Source organism: Pipistrellus hanaki, assembly GCF_964339955.1.
Source record: "Pipistrellus hanaki genome assembly, chromosome: 2".
NCBI lineage: Eukaryota > Metazoa > Chordata > Mammalia > Chiroptera > Vespertilionidae > Pipistrellus > Pipistrellus hanaki.
The window spans coordinates 60,758,733-60,781,497 of record NC_140504.1 but is presented as its reverse complement, the minus strand read 5'-3'; the positions used below and the strand labels follow the sequence as shown (position 1 = coordinate 60,781,497).

The 22,765-nt window shown below is 40.3% G+C and overlaps 1 protein-coding gene across 1 annotated transcript in view; it reads left to right on the top strand.

Moving 5' to 3' along the window:
* GRAMD1C (GRAM domain containing 1C) overlaps positions 1–22,765 on the top strand; it is a 71,101-nt gene that overhangs the window by 14,941 nt on the left and 33,395 nt on the right. The window contains exons 3-6 of the mRNA XM_084873967.1: positions 449–533; positions 6,672–6,775; positions 7,365–7,460; positions 9,187–9,267. Coding sequence (XP_084730093.1) covers positions 449–533; positions 6,672–6,775; positions 7,365–7,460; positions 9,187–9,267 — 366 coding nt within the window. The remainder of the gene's footprint in view (positions 1–448; positions 534–6,671; positions 6,776–7,364; positions 7,461–9,186; positions 9,268–22,765) is intronic.

The following is a 22,765-nucleotide window of genomic DNA, read 5'->3' as shown; positions in this document are numbered from 1 at the left end:
ATAGAGAGTTAGAAACATCGATGAGAGTCATCGATCAGCTGCCTCTTGCACACCCCCTATTGGGGATATGCCTGCAACCAAGGTATATGCCCTTTGCCGGAATCGAACCCGGGACCTTTCAGTCCTCAAGCCGACGCTCTATCCATTGAGCCAAACCAGTTTCAGCTGAAGTGATTGTTTTTTGACAGCTTTTTCCCCAGCTATAAATTTGCTTTTGCAGAGAGGATTTGCCAAACTGTTCATTCCATCATGCTGGTAACTTACTTTACCTCCTTTTGGTGTTTTTTAAAAATGTTTATTTATGCGATTTTTCTAACAAAGACATACAGAATGTTGCATCAAAAGCATATTATTTTAAATCCCATTTAAAATTTATTTCTAAGATGCTACATTTCAGTTCCTTTAATGAATATAATTAAACAAAAATTTAATCTTTTCATTGTTACAGATTTCAAGTTCCACCTATAAAGACAGGAATGAGGAATACAGAAGACAGTTCACACAACTACCTGATACAGAGAAGCTGATAGCAGGTAAGAAAGACAAGAATTTGCAAAAACCACTTTACTATCTCATTATTAAAATAGAACTGATGAGTGACAATACTCTAGAAAATGCCAGCTTTTGTGCTAGAAAGAATGTTTTTCAATATAAGCAGTATGTAATTCATAATTATACAATGTAAAACTAAGTCATAATTTGAGGAGGGGTGATCTTTGACTTATAAAAATATTAAATAATGGCTAAGAAAATAGAACTAAAGGAAATGATTTGCCACAATTTCTATTGGTGCTTCTTTCAAATGGTTTTGTAAGAAAAATTTAAATTTGATATTCAATATGTATTATATTTCCCCAAATAAAAGATAACTCCTTAACAGGTTGTAGAGAAATTTTATAAAATTTTCTGGGGCTATATCATTATTAGTGTAATGTTTCAGATAGATGTTTTAGGAGCAGATTTTAGTCACTTTTCTTACAAAAGTGCGTTATTTATTTTTATTTCTGAGAGGAAGGGAGAGGAAGAGATAGAAATACCAATGATGAGAGAGAATCATTGATTGGCTGCCTCTTGCATGCATGCCCCACACTGGGGTTCGAGCGAGCAACCTGGGCATGTGCCCTGACCTGGTATCAAACTGTGACCTCCTGGTTCATAGGTTAATGCTCAGCTACTGAGCCATGCTGGCTGTGCAAGTTTTGCTAGCTTTCAAGATCATTCTTGTAGGAATGTAAAAGACAGAATAAAGGTTGAAGAGATTGGAGTCTGAATGCTCTGTCAGAGGATGGGTAAGACCTGGTTCTGGAGGCTAGAAGTCTAAGATTAAGGTGCTATCAAGGTCACTTTCTGGTGAGAGCTCTCTTCCTGATTTGTGTATGGCCGCCTACTCACTGTGTCCTGCCATAGCTTTTCCTCTGTGCATATATGCACAGGGAGAGAAAGAGCCATTATTTTTTAATATAAACTTAATATAGATATCCACATATATAAACGGCTAAGTGTCCATCCATCCGACTGGTAGCTATGATGTGCACTGACCACAAGGGGGCAGATGCTCGACACAGGAGCTGCCATGACACATACTGGCCATTTAAAAATAAACAGCACCTAGGACCTGGCACCAACATACCAACGCGCGGCTTTCCCCAAGTGGGACACAGGCCCCACCTCCAACCCGGAGCAACACTCCACCAAATCACAGCTAATGTCCCCAAGTGGGACACAGGCCCCACCACCAACCTGGAGCAACACTCCACCAAATCACAGCTAATGCTGCCAAGACCCCATGGTGCAAAATGCGGCCCATGGTGCAAAATGTGGCCCAGCCTTGAAACAGCTACTGTGGATGCCAGGTAATGACATCACATAGCAATGCCTGGCTTCCTCCCCCTAGTGACTGGCCTCCTTGCAGTTTCTTCAGCCTAGGAACACAACTTGCTTTATAGCCAGGCACAAACATTTCACACTTTAACCAAATGTCTATGAAGTGTTTTCCTGTGCCTCATCTCATGTGATCCTCACAGAAGTCCTGAGTAGGTAGACAAGAGACTTGGTGGAATCTTATTTTCTTTTCATTAGCCAGAAAACAGAGATTTAGAAAGCTTGGAAACTTGACTCCACTGAAAAGAAGTAAGAAATGGTGGACCTTGAAAATGACTTTAGGTTTTCTCACTGCACAGAATATAGTCAAACACTGCTACAGTTAAATATTTTACCTTTTTTTCTCCCTGCGTGATCTACAATAATAATCTGCTTCGTGTTGATATTTACTGCTGTGTTGCTGACAATTACCTGAAAGAGAAGTTGGGGTTCTTCACTGGGCTCGAAAAAGTTTAGCTAAATCAGAAAGCAGGTCTAATTAAGCAAGTTTATCTATATACTAGAGGCCTGGTGCATGAAATTCGTGCATATAGGGGGTATCCCTCAGCCCAGCCTGCACCCTCTCCAATCTGGGACCCCTCGTAGGATCTCCAACTGCCAGCTTAAGCCCAATCCCATAGGGTCTCGGATCCCACTGTGGCTTTGTCCAGGAAGGAAGTTGGATGTCCGGTCGACCCGGTCTAATTAGCATATTATCCTTTTGTTAGTACAGATATAAAAGTCTAAGTTGACACATGCATCTGTGATACATGTGTGTTTCAATCTGTCATTGTTGATCTTGAATTTGGTTGACATTCTATTACAGGGAAAGGGCAAATAGCGATATTAAAATATATCTTCTAATTAATTTCTTTCTAATGTGCACAAATCCATGCACCAGGATATTAGTTTTACAATAAAAATATAGAACTATGTTTTAGTTTTAGTATATATTTTATTTAACCATTTATCCATTGAACTTTCAGATTTCTGATACTCTTTTGCAGTACTTAGTACAACATAACTGAATTTCTAGATAGCTAAGTACTTTAAAGCCCAGTATTTAAAAAATCGTAACAATGAACTAAAGCAACTTTTAAGAACATTTAAAAGTAATACATTCTAATAATAAAATGTTTGAATTCTACAAGAGGGCATATAATGAAGGTGAGTGGCCCTTCCAATGAAGAGCACTCCAACCTTCTTCCTGGGGGATAACTACTACCTTTAGTAATTTCTTATGTATATTTTCAGAAATTTTCTGTTTATTTTCCCAGGGGAATATATATATATATATATATATATATATATATATATATATTCCTAAGAGAACTTAAATGAGAGCATAGTGTGCTTACTGTTTGAATCTTGTTTAGAGCTCTTTCTATTAGCACTGCTTATGGACCCACTTTGTTCTTTTAATGGTTTGATTCTAAGCCCCAGTTGAGGTGTGGCGAGGAGGCAACCAATCAATGTGTCTCTCTCACATCAATGTTTCTCTCTCCATTTTCCTCCCTTTCTTCCACTTTCTCTCAAAAATCAATGGAAAAAATGTCCTCGGGTGAGAATTAACAACAACAACAACAACAATAACAACAACAACAACGAAACACACAATTCAAAGGATCTGAGAAAATATTCATAAGTTTTCTAAAGAGAATGCTCTGAGAAAAGGGCATGAGACTCCAATACACAAGATGGCTGTTCCCAGGTAGACACAAGATGGCTGCCACAAGATGGCCAGCAGGGGAGGGCAGTTGGGAGGAACCAGGCCTGCAGGGAAGGGAAGTTGTGGGGGACCCAGGCCTGCAAAGGAGGGCAGTTAGTGACCATCAGGCTAGCAGGGGAGCAGTTAGGCATCAATTAGGCTGGCAGGGAGTGGTTAGAGGGTGATCAGGCTGGCAGGCAGAAATGATTAGGGGCAATCAGGAAGGCAGGCAGGTGAGCAGTTGGGAGCCAGCAGTTCTGGATTGTGAGAGGGATGTCTAAATGCCCGTTTAGGCCCGATACTACTGGGATCAGGCCTAAACGGGCAGTTGGACATCCCTCGAGGGATCTCAGATTGGAGAGGGTGCAGGCTGGACTGAGGGACAAACCGCCACCCCCCCCCCCCCTCGCCCCATGGACGAATTTCATGTACCGGGCCTCTAGTTGTAAATAAACTGGGGTTGGTATTTTTTGATTGCTCACTGTGAGCATACAGAAATATAATTGATTTTTGTGCGTTGATAATGTATTCTGCAACCTTGCTGAACTTATTAGTTCTAATAAGTATTTATTGGCTTGCTTAGAAATATATATACAAGTATATATATATGTATATATGTATATGTATATGTATATGTATATGTATATGTGTATGTATATGTCATCTGACAATGGAGGTAGTTTTATTTCTTCATTTTTTACTCTGGATGTATCCCACCTTTGTTTTTCTTCCCTAATTTCCCTGGCTAGAACCTTCAATACAATGTTGGCCAGAAAGGACATCCTTGTCTTATTCCTGACCTAAGGAAGAAAGCGTTAGCCTTTTGCCATTAAATAAATCCGCTGTTAGCTACTGATATTTCAGGCCAAAGAAATTCCCTGCTCTACCTCCTGTGTCCCTTCTCATGCACTGGTGGGGTCCCTCAGCTTGGCCTGTGCCCTCTTGAAATCTGGGCTGAGGGGACCCCTACGCTGCCCCAAGTGCTCGAATTTTGTGCACCAGCTCTCTACTCTATACTTACAATAGGGTAATATGCAAATTGGTTGGGACACTGTCATGTAATGACCAATCAGCAGGAGGGGGGGGGGTGCAGCAAGCTACTTGTGGTGGAGAGTTACAGGAGGGCAGGGCAGCAAGCTACCTGTGGCCGGAGAGCTATGAGCAGCGGTAGGCGGGGTGGCCAGCTGAAGCAAGTGGCAGTGAGTTCCTCTCACACGGATTCGTGTGCAGAGCCAGTAATATTAAATAATCTTCAGTTAAAATAGTCCAATTGCTTACGATAGCTTTGTACATAGTTAATGTAAAGCAATGCAGTGGTCTTCAGAGTGTGGCATCACCTGGGAGCTTGTTTCACATGCAGTCTCTTCATCCAGCCCAGACATTTAATCAGAAACTCTGGGGGAGGGGCCCAGCAAGCTGTGTTTTAAATAAGTCTGCCAGATATTTCTGATGTGAAATTTGAGAAGCGTTAAACAAATAAAAATGTGTCAGTGGCCTAGAGAAAAACTTCAGGACACCTCAAGGTGATCTTTAGTGCAATCTCTGTTTTAGAAATGCATTCTAGTAAATGAGTAACTTAATCTGCTTAATTATTTGCTAGGATTTTTTTGTTTGGTGGCATCTCAAATTTGTTTTGCTGAAGGAAGCATTTTGAAAGAGTGCATTACTTTACTCAATTTTCAGTATTTGCTTAGAATTTTAATGACTAAATTTAAATATTTTGGTGTTTATAACCTCCACAAGTTTTCCTAAAATTGCTAATCACTGTATATATAGTTTAAAAATTTATCAGTTTAACTAAATCTCCTCATAGCAGCCTTTTATATCTTGTATAATTGGTAATTTAGCCAAAGAGTCAGATCTTAATCTTAGAATCATGGCATTAACTTGTTATAAGCAGTACATTTACCAGTACTCTTGGTTTTTCTGGATTTTAATGCTGGTGTGGAGAGTATCAACTTTAAAAAACAAACTAGCACACACACACACACACACACACAACACACACACACACACACACACACACACACTTTTTGGAGTTATCTTTGTTCCCTTCCTCTTTGTTCAATATCTAATTAATCACCAGTTTCCATCAGTACTATCTCTTAATATATATATATATATATATATATATATATATATATATATATTTAATATATTTTATTGATTTTTTTACAGAGAGGAAAGGAGAGAGAGAGCTAGAAACATCGATGAGAGAGAGACATTGACCAGCTGCCTCCTGCACACCCCCTACCAGGGATGTGCCTGCAACTAAGGTACATGCCCTTGACCGGAATCGAACCTGGGACCTTTCCGGCTGCAGGCCGACGCTCTATCCACTGAGCCAAACTGGTTTCGGCCCTCTCAATATTTTTTAATCTAACTGCTTCTTTCTCTAATACTGTCATCCTTTGGTCTTGGCCACCGTCAGTTTTCCCTTGGATTTCCAACTAATTTATCTGAATCCACTCTCACATTGAGAACAAAGTGGTTTTTAATAAGATACAACTGATCATGCCCCTTCCACTTAAAATTTGTTAGTGGCTTCTCTTCAAGTCCACAGCTCACCAGGGCCTGAGACACCTTCCCTTGCCTGCCTTCTGTAGGCCCGAGATCTCTCTTTGTATATAGTAGCTTAAATGTGCTGTGCTTCTTATTACCAAGGGACTTTTGTACAATAAATACTGTTTGTTCCCTTGTGGTCTAGCTGACCCTTCATTGATCTTTGGGTCTCAGCTTAAAGATTACTTTTTCTGGAAAACTTTTCCTGATTAACTTTCTACCTGTCCCACTCCCCATACCTATGTATGCCTTGTTATATTCTCTCATAGCTTTCTTTACACTTTGGTCATTATACTTATAAATTTATTTGTTTATTGGATGCCTTCCCCTCTAGACTGTATGCCATGAGGGCAAGGTCCTTTTCTGGTAACCCTAGTGTATGGTGCACAAAGAATACGAACGAGTAAATGAATGAATGAATGAATGAATGAACGAACGCATGAACTAAGGAATGAAGAGTTATGATTTTCTGTGTACTAAAGTAGTATAAGATTATTAAGTTGCCATATTTTTGTGACTAAACTGTTCCTTATTTGTGTAGATTATGCTTGTGCTCTTCAGAAAGACATTTTGCTTCAGGGACGACTATACCTTTCAGAAAACTGGCTATGTTTCCATAGCAACATCTTCAAATGGGAAACTACAGTAAGACATACTTTGATTTGATTTGTTGATACAAATAATTGCATAGATAGAAATGTGTACAGTTCCCCTAAAAGTAATGTACTTTAAATTCTAAAGTAAAATTTGAAATATTTGCATATCTATATTGTTTATACATAAACACAATATGTGTTGTAGAAGCGTGCAATATATTTTTCTTAATACTTTGAGCTCCATTTGTACATATATAATATAGTCTAAAAAGTATTTCAGACTGAAAAAAGCTTGAATATACATCCTTTTGACTGCCAAAATCATGTCTTATCACAGTCTGAATTGTGTGTGTGTGTGTGTGTGTGTGTGTGTGTGTGTGTGTGTAGAACATGAACACCCACATGTCTTTTCACACTTTATCCTAATGTTAGAGATAGGAGTTGATGCGGGAAATTGCTGAAAGGAAGAATGTCTGACTGCTGACTCTGTTTTTCTCAGAGAAAACAATCATGCAATTAATATGAACTCCTTTAGGTTTTTCTAGTCTGGATTAGATTGATGTAATACTTGGTGTTTTGTGTTATATATATTATGGGGAAAAAACCATTTTGTAATTTTTTTTCTTTTGTGTGTTTAGATTTCTATTAATTTAAAGAATATAACCTTCATCACCAAGGAGAAAACTGCTCGACTCATCCCGAATGCTATCCAGATCGCTACCGACAATGAAAAGGTGAAAAACTTTTCTACCTTTGCCTTATTACATAATGTGGAGGAAATCTGCTTCATGCTAACCATGAGTGTTAGGTATATAAGCAATTCTTCTTAGGATTATGGATATCTACTAGTAATCAAGATACACTGAATTTCATGCTAGATTTCTGTATACTTAAATACTTATTGATGGTTAGATTATTTTATAGTTTAAAGAGAACTTTATTCCATTTTTATTATTTCTTCATTATAGAAGTAGATAGATTAAGCATTAGCAAAACATCCTTATTATTTCTAATACATTAATAATTCTATAATTGTTTTTTTTATGCATAATAGCAACTAATACAAACAAATGATTCTGGTGAACAGAGGTTTGGGTAGCATACAAATAAACACAATCACTTAAATAATGTTTTAGGATGGCAATTACCTTTTACCGCCATCATTTATATTATCCACCTATAATATCTGCCAATTCTTAGTGGAGATATATGAAGAATCTTTCTATACCCATCTGGAAAATTGATTAGGGCTCTGTGTGTGACATTATAATCCTATTTGGGAAAGTTTCTAGCTATGCTCTTGTTACAAAAAGTTTACTTTATGAAGACTATTATATAGCAACGTTTCAATTTATTAATTAGAAAATTATACTTTAATATTTTTGTGTGAAAAATATAAACACATTAAATATTATTAATTTGATATTTTATTTAATAAATCAAACATAGGACTGAGCTTTCTCATTCCTGGAAGTAAACACTTAATCATAAAAAGTCACAAACTAGGGGAAGAGAAGAGATGACACACTGAGAAACTATATTTAGTACTGCCACTTGTCAGATGTTTTCATAAGAGCCTGTATTAAAATGTGACCACAAAAATCTACTTAAATGCATAGGAAGAAATAGGGCTATATGCAAACATAGACTTATAGATTGAAACATTTCTCTTCTACAAAATTCAAAGCAAAGTTTATTGTTAATATGGGTGTTTTATATGTATAATTATCAGATTAGATATTTCTAGATATTTGAGACTATGAAAGATGATATAATTTTAAAATATATATTGATATATTATATATTTTTTTAATGATTTCAGAGAGGAAGGGAGAGAGAGAGATAGAAACATCAATGAGGAGAGAGAATCATTGATTGGCTGCCTCCTGCATACCCACACTGGGATGAGCCCACAACCTGGGAAGGAATAGAATTGTGACCTCCTGGTTCATAGGTCAACATTCAACCACTAAGCCATGCCAGCCTGGCAAAAGATGGTATAATTTAAAATTAAGATCCTTAAAAATTAATTTATCTCTGAAATCCACTGTATTTTTTCATATTTTTTTTGTTTATATTTGTCTCAAATGGCTATCAAATCACATCTCTTTGCAAAGTTTAGAATAAATAAAATTTTAATTTTTTTTCATAAATTTGTTTAGATTAATTTTCATAGTTAAACTGTCATGAACATAAATAGCTACCTATTTCAAGCTCATTTTCCTAGAAAATATTGATAAAATTGTATTTACTGTAAGATACAATGTGAAAGACCCTTGTCCATGTACCAATTACCTGTTTTTCATCTATTGCAACAAAAAGTTAAAAAGAATATATAAAGTAGGCAGTGGTGACTTACTAGTTTGCTTTGACCATAACAAATGCCAACAGAGCTTCATGACAGACACTTTCCCCCTTTTTAAAATGTCACTAAAATTATTCTACTATTTTTATTTTCAGTTTTTCTTTACATCTTTTGGTGCCAGGGATAGAAGTTACCTCAGTATCTTTAGATTGTGGCAGAATGCACTGTTAGACAAGGTAAGTGTTCATGCCAGAGGCAGGTATTGGTTATCATAGCAACCTCCCAGTGTTTACCTAAACAGTGTTTGTGAGTTTAAAAGCTCCTTTTCATTTTTCTGGACTTAATGTTGACTAGACTATTTAAATTGCAAGAAGATACTTGAGGCAAAACAAAATCTGTAGTTACGAGTTAAGATAGTAATTGTAATCCCCAGGGTAACCACCAAGAAATTAACTTTAGAAATAAATAAAAGAAACTTTAAATGACTTTAAATGGTACACTAGCACTATCTATTTAACATATAAGAAGGCAGTAATGGAGAAATAGAAGAGCAAAAAAGACATGACATGGGAAAAATAAAGCTACAGTGTTTATGTTCATTACTAGAGGGCAGGTGTATGAAATTCGTGCACTGGGGGGTGGGGGGGGTGGCCCTCAACCTGGCCAGCACCCTCTTGCAGTCTCTGAGTGGGGGATATCCTTAATGCTGCTGCGGAGGTGGGATAGGCTCCCGGATCGCTCCCCAGCTGTGAGCCTGGCTTCTGGCTGAGCAGCACTCCCCCTGTGGCAGTGCACTGACCACCAGGGGGCAGCTCCTCAGTGCGGGTCATAACAACCGGTTGTTCTACCGTTGGGCCACAACCCGCTCTCCGACATCCCACGAGGGGTCCCAGATTGTGAGAGGGTACAGGCTAGGCCGAGGGAACCCACCAGTGCATGATTGGGATGGGGGAGGGATGTGAGAGGTTGGCCAGCCTGGGAGGGACCACAGGAGTGCTCCAGAATGTGTCCAGTCTATATTGCTCAGTTCTGATAAGCTGGACCCCACCAGCAACTGGTCGGAGTGTCTGTCCCCTGGTGGTCAGTGCACATCATAGAGACTGGTTGACAGTTGACTGTCTGTCCCCTGGTGGTCAGTACATGTCATAGTGAGCAGTTGAGCGGCCTTAGCATATCATTAGCATATTATGCTTTAATTGGTTGAACGGCCAACTGGACAGCCAGACACTTAGCATATTAAGCTTTTATTACATAGAATGTCCACGAATATAGAAACAAAAATCCTTAGCAAAATGTTAGTAAACCAAATCCAGCAACATCAGTAAAGATTATATTCTAGAACTGAGATTTGTACAAGGTTTATTCAACATATGAAAGTCAATCAATGTAATATACTATATTAGGAGAAGAGAGGACATGCCTGGCCAGCATGGCTCAGTGGTTGAGCATTGACCTACAAACCAGGAGATCATGGTTCGATTCTCGGTCAGGTCACATGCTTGAGTTGTGGGCATAATGTTTGGCTTAGACAGTAGTTTCAGGGATATAACAGAAAAAGCTAAAGTGACAAAAGAAAAAATAAATTGGACTTAATCAAAATAATAAAAAACTTTTATGCATGAAAGAGTCCATCAAGATAATGAAAGGATAACTCATGGATTGGGAGAAAATATTTACAAGCTATATATTTGATAAGGTATTTGTATTCAGAATATATAAGGAATTCTTACAACTCAACAAGAAAAAAGATGAGTAACCCATTAAAAAATAGGCAAAGGATTTGAATAGTGATTTCTGCAAAGAAGAAATGGTCAGTAAGCTCATGCAAAGATGCTCAGTGTCATTAGGCAGTAGGGAAACAAATCAAAACCACATTGAGATACCACTTCCCAATCACTGGGATGGCTAAAATAAGAAGACAGACCCTAAGAAATGTTGTTGAGGATGTGGAGAAACTGGAGCCCTCATTGCTGTAAAATTCTGAAAACCATGAAAAACAGTTTGGCAATTTTTCACAATGTTAAACACATGAGTTACTATATGACTCCACAATTCCACTTCTAGGTTTATGTGCAAGAGAACTGAAAACATATGTTTGTCAGAAACTTGCACTCAAAATGTTCCTATTTATAATAGCCAAAAAATGGAAACATCCAAAATGTCCTTCAACTGATGAATGAATAAACAAAATGTATATTCATCCAATGAAATACCACTCAGTTATAAAAAGGAGTGAAGTACTGATACATGCTATAATGGAGGTGAACCTTGAAACATTATGCTATGTGAACAAAGCCAGCCCCAAAGAAAACCTGTAAATTCGTAGAAATTGAAAAAAAAATAAATTTGTTGCCCCGGGGGAAGGAGGAATGAGGAGTGACTGCTAATGGGTTTGGGTATCTTTGGGTTGATGAAAATGTTCTAAAATTGGTGGTGATAGCTGTATATGCTAAACTCTGGGTATGCTAAAAGCTTATGAATTTTATGGCGGGTGAATTACAGCTCAGTAGAACTGTTCCATTAGGAAATGGCTTGGGTGGGGGTGGGGTGGGGGAAGAGAGATTTCCAGCTGATCTGAAAGGCTCCTTCTTTGCAGCTGATCTGAAAGGCTCCTTCTTTGCAGCGGGAGCTTAACCTGAGAGGCCCACACTTTCCGTCCTCCCTCCCGCCTCCCGGCCCAGCCCCTCCGCCAGGGGACCCATTTGTCTCTCCGGCTCTTGGGTTGAGTGACTTTCTAACTTTCTGGCGGCGTCTGGGGACCCGGTCTTCCTACTCAGATGCTTACTCTCACTTTCCGTGAGAGCGGGGAGCGCAGAGAGTGAGCCTGCAAGTGCAGAGATGGAGAGGAGAGCGGAGAGAAGCCTGTAGAGATGGGGGAGCTTGCCGAATCCTGCTCTTCTTCCCTCCCAGGCTGAAGGGAACCCCCAAATCCAAACTCCCCACCGCCCAGCTTTTGGGCGGTGCTGGGCGCTGCGGGCTGCGGCTGCGGGTGCGGGGACCAGCCGTGCGGGCCGTCACCTGCGGGAGCCTGGGCCCCTGATGGAGCCTTTTACCCACCAGGCAGCCCCGCCACGTCCAGGTGCATTGTCACCATTCCCGTGTCCGCTGGAAACCGGTGCTGCCCTGAGTCCGGGCTCACCCATCCTCAAAGGCAGTGCTTTCACAGAGCGTGGGAGCCCCCAGGTGCATCCCTTATCCTAGTGAGGAACCCAGCACTGCGATCTATTGGGTCGGCAGCTAAGTAATTGCGGATTTTTTAAAGAAAATCAAAGACAATTTTTTCATGGAACTAAATAACTTTATTCTTTAATGTATTGCCCATTTTGATCAATGACCTTTTGCCATCTTTCAGGCAGCATCATAATCCCACGTTCAAAAAACTTCTGTTTTTTATTAGCAAAAAACTGAATCCGGTACGATTTGACATCATCATCATTATTGAAATTTTTACCATTCAAGGAGTTTTGTAAAGATCGAAACAAAAAGTAATCAGATGGTGCAAGGTCAGGACTATATGGTGGATGTGGCAAAACATCCCAACCAAGCTCCATTAATTTTTGCCGAGTGACCAAAGATGTGTGTGGCCTTGTATTGTCATGATGGAATACAACACCTTTTCGATTTGTCAATTCGGGCCACTTTTCTTCAACTGCATTGTTTAATTTCGTTAGTTGTTCAATGTAGACATCAGAATTGATCGTTCGGTTGGGTGGTAAGAGTTCAAAGTAGACAATTCCTTTGTAATCCCACCAAACTGATAACAAAACCTTCTTTTGATGAATATCAGCTTTTGATGTTGTTTGAGTTGGTTCACCTGGCCTGCTCCACGATCTTTTCCGCTTGATATTGTTGTAAACAACCCATTTTTCATCGCCAGTTATCAGTCGTTTTAAAAATGGATCATTTTCATTACGTTTTTTTAGCAAATCGCAGCTGCTAATGCGTTGCGTTAACTGTGATTCTTTCAGTTCGTGAGGAACCCATGTATCGAGTTTTTGAACATAGCCAAGTTGTTTTAAGTGATTTTCAATGCATGTATGTGATACATGAAGCTTCTCTGCAATCTCACGTGTTGTACTGTGACAGTCCGAATTGATTATTGCTCTGATTAGGGCGTCATCAACTTCAACTGGACGACCAGAGCGTCTTTCATCTTTGAGTGAAAAATCACCAGAACGAAATTTGGCAAACCAATTTTGACACTGCCGTTCTTTTAAGGCTTCGTCACCATAAACAGCACATAACTTTTTATGAGCTTGTGATGCGTTTTTCCCTTGCGGAAATAAAAAAGCAAAATATGACGAAAATGTTCCTTTTGATTTTCCATTTTTCAACGAACGCCAAACAAAAACTACAAAACAGATCAAAAAACTTTTTTTTACTGATTAACAGCTGAAAAGCCAACTATCAAATACAAAATGTGTTTTACATTTGTACTACATCTGCAAACCTAAAAATTCAACTGAAGCCATATATGTGTGAAACCCGCAATTACTTAGTTGCCGACCCAATACATTTGGTTATGCAAGTTCCGTGTCCTCCCAAAATCAGATTTGCGCTAATCACATGAGAATTACTTGGGACATATCCTTATGAAAACAAATACCTGCAGGGAAGGCATAAAGGTCAGGTTTATAGATGAGCCACGGGAGAAGGTGCCATGTGAACTTAATGTAAAGCGGTAAGTCCATGAGGTGGGAGAAAGGGAATTCCAGGCTACTCCTGAGGGCACCACAGCTGAGCAATCCTGCACCAACGGGCTAGGAGGCAAATATAACCCTCCTGACCGCAGCTCTGTTCTCCATGTGTACCTGAGGAGTATCGCCATTCATACTGCAGTCACACCTTCCAAATCTCTGGGTACTTTGGTTATCTTTAACATTAAACATGCAACTTTTTTTTAAATGAGACACTATACTCTCATTTGTGACCATTTCTGCTGTATAATAATAAAAATGAATATGTTAAATATATACAGAACTTAATGAAAAGTGAAGGTGAGATCTCAGAAAAAGAACTAGGAAACAAAAATAAAACTACCTTTCCTTCATTCTCCTAGGGGTCCTTGAACAATTTTTTTAACACTAATATTTATAACAATAATAGCAACTCCCACTTATTATTAAGTACTACCGTAGGTGCCAGGCACAGTTTTAGGTGCTTGGTATAGTTTGAGTATTGTCTGTAATTTTCCAAGTTGCAGTTGTCTTCTAGTTTTTAAAGTGATAAAGCAACATAGGGTTAGACTTCTTGATCTATTATTTAAAAAAGAAAGAAAAGAGCAAAATCTGTGAAGTGCACAGCATAACTACACAACTATATAAAATAGCATAAGTAATTTAAATAATGCATTTTACATATAATCAAAATATTTTTGGAGAGCTTAAGTTCAGAATATTATATTCATGTTTACTTATATTAAGGAATCTGAGAGTACAAGTAAATATGTCTTACTTTGCTTACTTCTTACATGAGAAAGTCTTAAAAACATAGCAAATTTATCTAGAAAAAGATTACTTAAGTTAAATACAGCAAAATGATTTTAAAATTGTGTGTGTGTGTGTGTGTGTGTGTGTGTGTGTATTTCTCCAATAAAATACATCCACAATAGGGAGAAAAGCTGGAGGCAAATATGGTGCATTTGAGAAAGAATGCTTTTAAAGATACCCTTTTTCATTGATATGATTCCTCTGATGCATTGCTTCAGAAAGGATAGTTTATTTCAGATATCTGAATTAGCTTAACATTAGTCTATTAGTGAGTAGATGTGTTTAAACTGTCACTCTTATCTTTCAAGCAGTAATTTATAGCACTTAAGCCCAGTTCACAGCCTTTAAGTTTAGCACACTTTTACTAGACCCGGAGGCCAGAGAATAGTGGCTGCTCCATTCTTTGATACAAACAATTGGTATTTTGTGTTTTTTACAAAGAGCTGTGCAGCCATAGTTTTAACAGAATTCTCTAGACCCTTCTCCACCCCACCTCAGCTATTTTGTTTAGTGTAAACCATGTCCCACCCCTATGTTCTGTACCAGAGCCAATGTCTTGCCACATGTATTTGCATGATTTGCAAAGTAAGGATTATTTTACATTTTTTTAAAAATATATATTTTATTGATTTTTTACAGAGAGAAAGAGAGAGGGATAGAGAGTTAGAAACATTGATGAGAGAGAATCATCAACCAGCTGCCTCTTGCACATCCCCTACTGGGAATGTGCCCGCAACCAAGGAATATGCCCTTGACCGGAATCGAATCCTAGACCCTTCAGTCCGCAGGCCAAGGCTCTATCTACTGAGCCAAACCAGTTTTGGCTATTTTACATTTTTAAAAATATACATTTTTATTGATTTCAGAGAGGAAGGGAGAGGGAGAGAGAGATAGAAACATCAGTGATGAGAGAGAATCCTTGATCTGCTGCCTTCTGTATACCCCACACTGGGGATGGAGCCAGCAATCTGGGCATGAGCCCTTGACTGGAATCAAACCCAGGACCCTTCAGTATGTAGGCTAACACTCTATCCACTGAGCTAAACCAACTAGGGCTGATTTTACATTTTAAATGTATGTTTTTTAATAAAAAAAAGGATACTATTTTATGACAAAACTATATAAAATTTAAATTTCAGTGTCTAATAATAAAATTTATTAGAACACAGCCACTCTCATTCATTTGTGTATTGTCTGTGGTTGCTTTCACACTACAACAGCAGAGTTGAGGAGTTTCAACAGAGACACAATAGCCCACAGAACTGAAAATATTTTCTATAAGGCCTTTTATATTTTTTACTATGGGCCCAGTGATGAATTCATGCACCTTGAAAGGAACTATGGGCCACGAGGCCTCAGTGGGCACAAAGGTGGGTCTTGGCCCATCCTCCATGCCTCCACTTGGCCCCTCCCACCTCGGCCCTTGGCCCCTGTCTGCTGGCAGCCCCCACTCGCACTTGCTGACTGCATGGAGCGATTGGGCCCATGAAAGCTGTGGGTGTGAGTGGCAGCTGCTGCCCCAATCTCCCCTCAGGAGCAGGAGGAGGTGGAGAAGCCCTCGGGTGATCAGCCGGCAGCTGCCACTCGCACCTGCAGATGGCACTGAGCGAGCGGGAACAGCACCAGGCACCGGCAGTGGGTGTGAGCTGGGCTGGCACTGGCAGCAGGTGCAAGCGGGGCCGGCTCCAGCAGCAGGCGTGAGTGCCAGGCGGGATTGGGTGCGCAGAAGCAAAGAATTTTCAGTAACCAGAGGCTCGCCCCACTGATAGCAACCAGCACCCTTGCTCACCTGCTCTACCATCCCGTTGTGGCCAGTGCCCCATCATGCTCCCTACTTGCCCCCTGGTGGTCAGCGCACATCATAGCAACTGGTTGTTCAGTTGTTCTACCATTCGGTCTATTTGCATGTTAGCCTTCTATTATATAGGATTAAAAAAAATATGTATATTTTTATTGATTTCAGAGAGGAATGGACAGAGAGAAAGTGTGTGTGAGAGGGAGAAACGTTAAGGATGAGAAACAATCATTGATCGATGCCGGCTGGGCTTTTTTACAGAAACAGGTTTGACCATACATATTTTTCTATGTATACTGGCCTGGCCAGCGTGGCTCAGTGGTTGAACGTTGACCTAAGAACCATGAGGTCACGGTTCAATTCTTGTTAAGGGCACATGCCCAGGTTGTGGGCTCAATTCCCAGTGTGGGCTCAATCCCCAGGAGGCAGCCAATCAATGATTCTCTCATATCATTGATGTTTCTCTATCTCTCTCCCTCTTCCTTCCTCCCTGAAAAACAAACAACAAAACATTAAAAAAAAAAAATGTATACCTGCTAATACTAGCTTTGTGCTTAATACCCATTTCCCTTGGAATAAAAATCTAAAATTTTGTATAGGGATCAGCCCACCAGTCCAGCCTCATCTCAGTGCACCTTCCCTGTTATTCAATGTTCTGACTCCCCCCCCCCCCCCCCCCCACTCCCCTTTGCCTTCCCGTACTTGGTCTTCAAACATAATCTTTCTGCCTGGTTCTTTCCCACCTGACTTCTAACTGAAACTCATTAATAAAGCTGAAGTCAGGTCCATTCTTTCACCTTCCTATATCATCTTGGACTTCTCCTTTACAACACTCATTACAATTATAATAGTTTGTTTTCTTTTCTTTTTTTCTTTTTGCGTCACGGCAGATAGCCTTGACGGTAAGGACCAGATCTGTGTATGTCCAGTGACAGGTTCAGTGTTGATTGCACAGCTGCTTTGGCACACAGCTCGCTTTACCCTGTTCAGTTTGGGACTGTCTGGGCTAAAGCCTCTGTCAGTGTAAACGTCAGTAGTGCTCCCTTATTCTCAGAAGTGGGCCAGTTTGGACAATAAGTTATAGGGTTATATCACACATAACTAAAGCTCAATAAATAGTTTTTGAGTGACTCAGTTTAGTGAAATCTCAATGACTTACATTCCAGATAATCATTTCACGTAAGACATTTTCAATTCTCTGCTCAAGCAAAAGGCAAAAGATGGGGAGAAAACAGACAGGAATTTAGTTGCAGAAACAACCTTGAGGGTATACCCTAAGTTTATTGTTCACTTAACTCAATTTCTTAAACCTATATGTGCTATGAGAACAAATGACTATCATGAAACACTAAACTATCCTCAATTGCCAAAGAAATCTATTTTCTGCATACTTGCCTTACAAGAAAATAGGATGTATATACAATATAAAGTTATTAGTTTTAACAAGGCTTAAAACATAAAAGGTTTTGTTTTTTGTTGTTGTTAAAGCTCAATTTTTAGTATGACTCCATTCATGTTCCTAGTGGTAATATTATTGGATTTAGGATTTACTGATACTAATAATATAGACAGGATGTGTAGAAAATCAAAATGTTCTTTTTTGCACTATTTTTTTCTCTCTCAGATAATAGTGGTCTCTCTTGCCAGTACATGGGGGCTTCTGGGATACTAGCTCTTCCTGGAAAATTGAGAGTACCTTTTGAGAGTGAATATTTAAATTTAGGGTCTCACAGAGCAGAAATATGCACTCATTTTTAATTCTAAGGCTTAAAGGGAGAGAGTGGCTTTCAGAGTCACTCCCTAAGGACAGAAGGGCGAGGGGAGCCTTTTTAATGTATACAGACCCACCTTCTTCAACTTCTGATACATGTCACTCCAGCTTCTATTTTGGGAGTTGCTAGTATTTCTCATATGTGTGGAGGGGAAAAAAATTAAAATTGATTGATTTTATTAGTATAAAGAAAAAAATATGTCTGAGGGGGCTTGGCCAGACTTAGGCCAAGAATTTAGGCTTTAGGACAGAAAACTATAGTCACAGAGGCAGACTTTGGTCTCTGGAGTAATGTACAGAGATGAATCATCGGGCGCCACCTATGTGAAAATAATTGTTCCTTAAAACTGTCTACCTTTACTCTGGTTCCCTGCTTATCGTGCAAAGTTCTGATTGCTCATCTCTGACTTCCAAGATATTCAGGTGCCCTGGGAGAATGACGTGGAACGAAAGACTTTTCATGATGAGGAAGGATTGTTCCTCTGCTGTGCGTTAGTGTATTTACCACTGAGTAAGCTTGTGCAGTTTGTGAGTGTGGCCTAAGTAAGGAGTGCGATTGTAGGACACTGACAGTGCTGAGGCCATTCTCCAAATAGTGGTCAGTCGACGAAGTTAATTCACCTTTGGAGACCTTTCGGAAGAGTGCTGTCCAGCTGTCTCCTCAGACTCCTCGCCTTATCACACCCCTTCATTCTTCCTTATGCCCCTTTCCAATGATCACTTCTTTGGAAGTTACTTGGAAATCTAGAAGTGTAACGTTCAAACCTACCTGGGAAAAATAAATGTTAAATCGCTATTTTAGCCACATTTTCCATATAATAACCTGGCAGTGTAGAAGTATTTGCATTCTTGTTTTGTTTACTTTCTTGGTTTGCAGAACCCTACCTACTTTCCCTTTGTGGATGAAGTTTGTCTCCTACCTAGTCACCCACGCTGGGAACCCGAATGTATCCTTGTTTCTTACCTCTTCTTTGCCAACCATGTCATATTGGTCACCAAAGCCCTCATCTTTTTTAGCTTAAACCTTTAAAATAGTTTTCTACCACTTTTTAACACACTAATCTGTCCTTTTAAAAGTTGTTACCAAAGTAGTAGAACCTTTAAAAGTGTATATTTAATTAATTTTACTTTATTGCACTGACATTGCTCTGTAACGTTACATAAATTTCAGGTGTACAACATTATAATTTTATATCTATACTAGGGTCCCAGTACACAAATCTCGAGGCTGCAGTAGGCACAGGGGCGGGTCTCTGCCCATCCTCTGCGCCCCGACCTGGCCCCTTCCACTGCGGCCCCCAGGTGCCTGTCTGCCAGCATCCCCACCACTGCTCCCACTTGCTGAGGGTTCGGAGTGACTGAGGCAGCGGGTACAAGTGGTGTGAGTGGGTGTGAGCGGCTGGTGCCATCAGCAGATGCAAGTGGCAGCTGCTGCCCCGATCGCCCCTCTGGAGCAGGGAGAGGCGGAGAAGCCCTCAGGGGCGATCAGAGCAGGCAGCTGCAGCTTGCACCTGCTTACGGTGCCCAGTGATTGTCAGGTGGAAAGAGACAAAAATGACATGGCGCCGGGCACCGGCTTGGGGTGTTAGTGGCTCCAGCACTGGCTGTGGGTGCAAGTGATGGCTTCGGTACTGGCGGTGGGTATAAGAGGGGCCATCACTAGCAGTGGGTGTGAAAGGTGGCTGCTGACCCCATCTTCCCTCAGGAGCCGGGGAAGGTGAAAGAGCTCTCAGGGGTGATTGGGGCTGGCAGCTGCCACTCGCACCTGCTGATGGTGCCAAATGATTGGGGCTGGTGCCAGGTGCCGGCAGCGGGTGTGAGCGAGGCCAGTACCAGCAGCGGGTGCAAAGATGACAGCGACTGGCACCCTGCCTTGCTCTGGCACCCCTGCTCACCTGCTCCACCATCCTACCTCAACCTCTGCCTCCCATGTTCCGCACATGCTCCATGGTGGTCAGCGCATGTCCTAGCGACTGGTTGTTTAGTTGTTCTGGTTGTTTCGCCGTTCAGTCTATTTGCCTATTAGTCTTTTATTATATAGGATACTTTATTGTGTACTCACTTCCAAATGCTAGTTTCCTCCCATTACCATAAATTTAATCCCCTTTACCCATTTGCCCTTCCCTCCCAACCCACTTTCCCTCTAATAATCATCATTCTGTTGTCTGTGTCTATGAATTTTTTTGTTTCATTAGTTTGTTACTTTTTTTGTTTTATATTCCACATATGAGTGAAATCATGTCATTTTTGTCTCTTTCCACCTGACTTATTTCACTTAATATGATATACTCAAGATTCATCCATGTTGTTGCAATTGATTCTTTAGATAGAAAACCCAAAAGACTCTACCAAAAAACTAAAAAAAAGTATTAGTAACAATAAACAAATAAAGTTGCAGGATACAAAATTAATTTGTAAAAATCCACTGTATTTCTCTATCTATCTATCTATCTATAAAAACCCTAATATGCAAATAGACCAAATGGTGGAACTGAACAACCGAACAACCGGTTGCTATGATGTGCACTGACCACCAGGGGTTGCACGTGGAACATGGCAGGCATTGGCTGCAGCAGGTTATTGGAGCAGGTGAGTGGGGGTGCCAGACCAGTTGCTGTCATCAGGGTGAGCCTCTGATGGTTATTGAAAATTCTTTGCTCCCGTGTGCCGCGGTCCCCTCTGGTGCTTGCATCTGCTGCTGGTGCCACCCCTTACTCGCACCTGCTCCTTGCGCCAGAGCCACTGCTTGAACCTGTTGCTGGTGCCTGGTGCTGGCCCCAATTGCTTGGCACTGTCAGTGGGTGCGGGCGGCAGTGGCTGCTGGCCCTTATCTCCTCTGAGGGCTTCTCCACCTCTCCCAGCTCCTGAGGGGCAATTGGGGCAGGCAGCCACCTCTTGAACCCACTGCTGTTGATAACCCCACTTGCACCTGCTGCTGGCACTGGCCCCAATCAGTCGGTGCTGTCAGCGGGTGCAAGTGGGGCCAGCACCATCAGCACATGAGAGCGGTGGCAACAGGCGTCGGGCTGCTGGCAGACAGGGTACCAGGCAGGGTTTGCAGCAGGAGGGGCTGGGTGGGGGCATGGAAGATGGGCCAAGACCCGCTCCTGTGCCCACTGCAGCCTCGTGGCCCACAGTTCTTTTCAAGATGCACGAATTTGTGCACTGGGCCCCTAGTGTTAACAGTGAAATTTCGGGGGGGGGGGGGGAATTAAGAAAACAATTCTAAATTTAATTGCAACAAAAGGAATAAAATACTAGGAATAAAGTTAACAAAGGATGTGAAGGACCTGTACACTGAAATCTACAGGATATTATTAAAAGAAGTTGAAGAAGGCACAAAGAAATGGAAAGATACTCCATGTTCATGGATCGGAAGAATCAACATAGTTAAAATGGCCATATCACCCAAAGCAATATAGAGATTTTAGGCAATTCCCTTTAAAATCCCGGTACTGTTTTTTAAAGAAATAAAACAAAAAAATCAGATTTGTATGGATCCACAAAAGACCCCAAATAGCCAAAGCAATTCTAAGAAAAAAGAACAAAGTTGGCATATCACACTTCCTAAAAATATATTTCATCTATTTTACAGCTGAGTAGTATTGCATCATATCTATCTATCTATCTATCTATCTATCTATCTATCTATCTCACTTCTTTATCTGTTCATCTGTCACTGAACACAGGTTACTTCAATGAATACAGATGTACATATATCTTTTGAGTTAGTGTTTTTATATTCTTTGGATGAGTATCTATAAAAAGTGTATTTTTTAAAAATACAATTCTGAACTTGTTACTTTTCTATGTGAAACGAGTAAGTGGCTTTTTTGACAGTGTAAACCCGTATTCTTTAGCATGGCATATGACACTCTTCAACAGGTGGCTGCTTCCTCCTTTCCCACCCACTCTTCTCTTCTTTTCCTCCTCTTTCCCCATCATCAGGGTTAGTCATGGTGAACTGGCTTGCCAGGCTGAGCCACTCCTCTGCATCACTCACTAGTCATGTGCTTAATCTTCCTCGATCTTTCAGTAGCCTCTCACCCCATTGCACACTCCCTCTATTTTGCACACCTTCTTTCCTTGATTTCCCAGACATTCCTTCTGGAACTTCCTCTTACCGTTCTGTATTTCATGCTTTTTTTTGCTGGCCACTCCTCTTTTACTCAGCCTTTGCATGCCAGGCTTTCTTGAGGCTCAGTCTTAGGCTCTATTTTCTCCTCACGGTTACTTTATATTTAGTTCTGCTCTAGATACCAGTGGTTTACTATAAGAATTTTTATATTTAGCAAAAATATGTACAGATAATTTACAGTATATTTAATATATATGTTCTCATAGCTGTTTGGTTACCATAGTGAAGAGTAGCACTCGATCAAACTATAGGGCACCCTGTGTGCTATCTTTAGTTTGATTGAGTGCTTCTCTCCACTGTCTGTCTGGTCCCTCGTTCTGCTATTGTATAAAATGATTAGGTTTTAGCACATACCCCCATAAAAAAGTAGATCTTTTTAGTTCATCTAGTAGCATTTGTCATGTCTATACACCTTACTAAATTAAATGGAGCAATTAGGTAGAAATTAGGGTAAGCTTTGATTTTTCATTTAAAAGAAAAATTCTCTTTTGGGAAATAAATTGGAATTATTAGATGAGACTCTCTATAGTGTTTATTATAG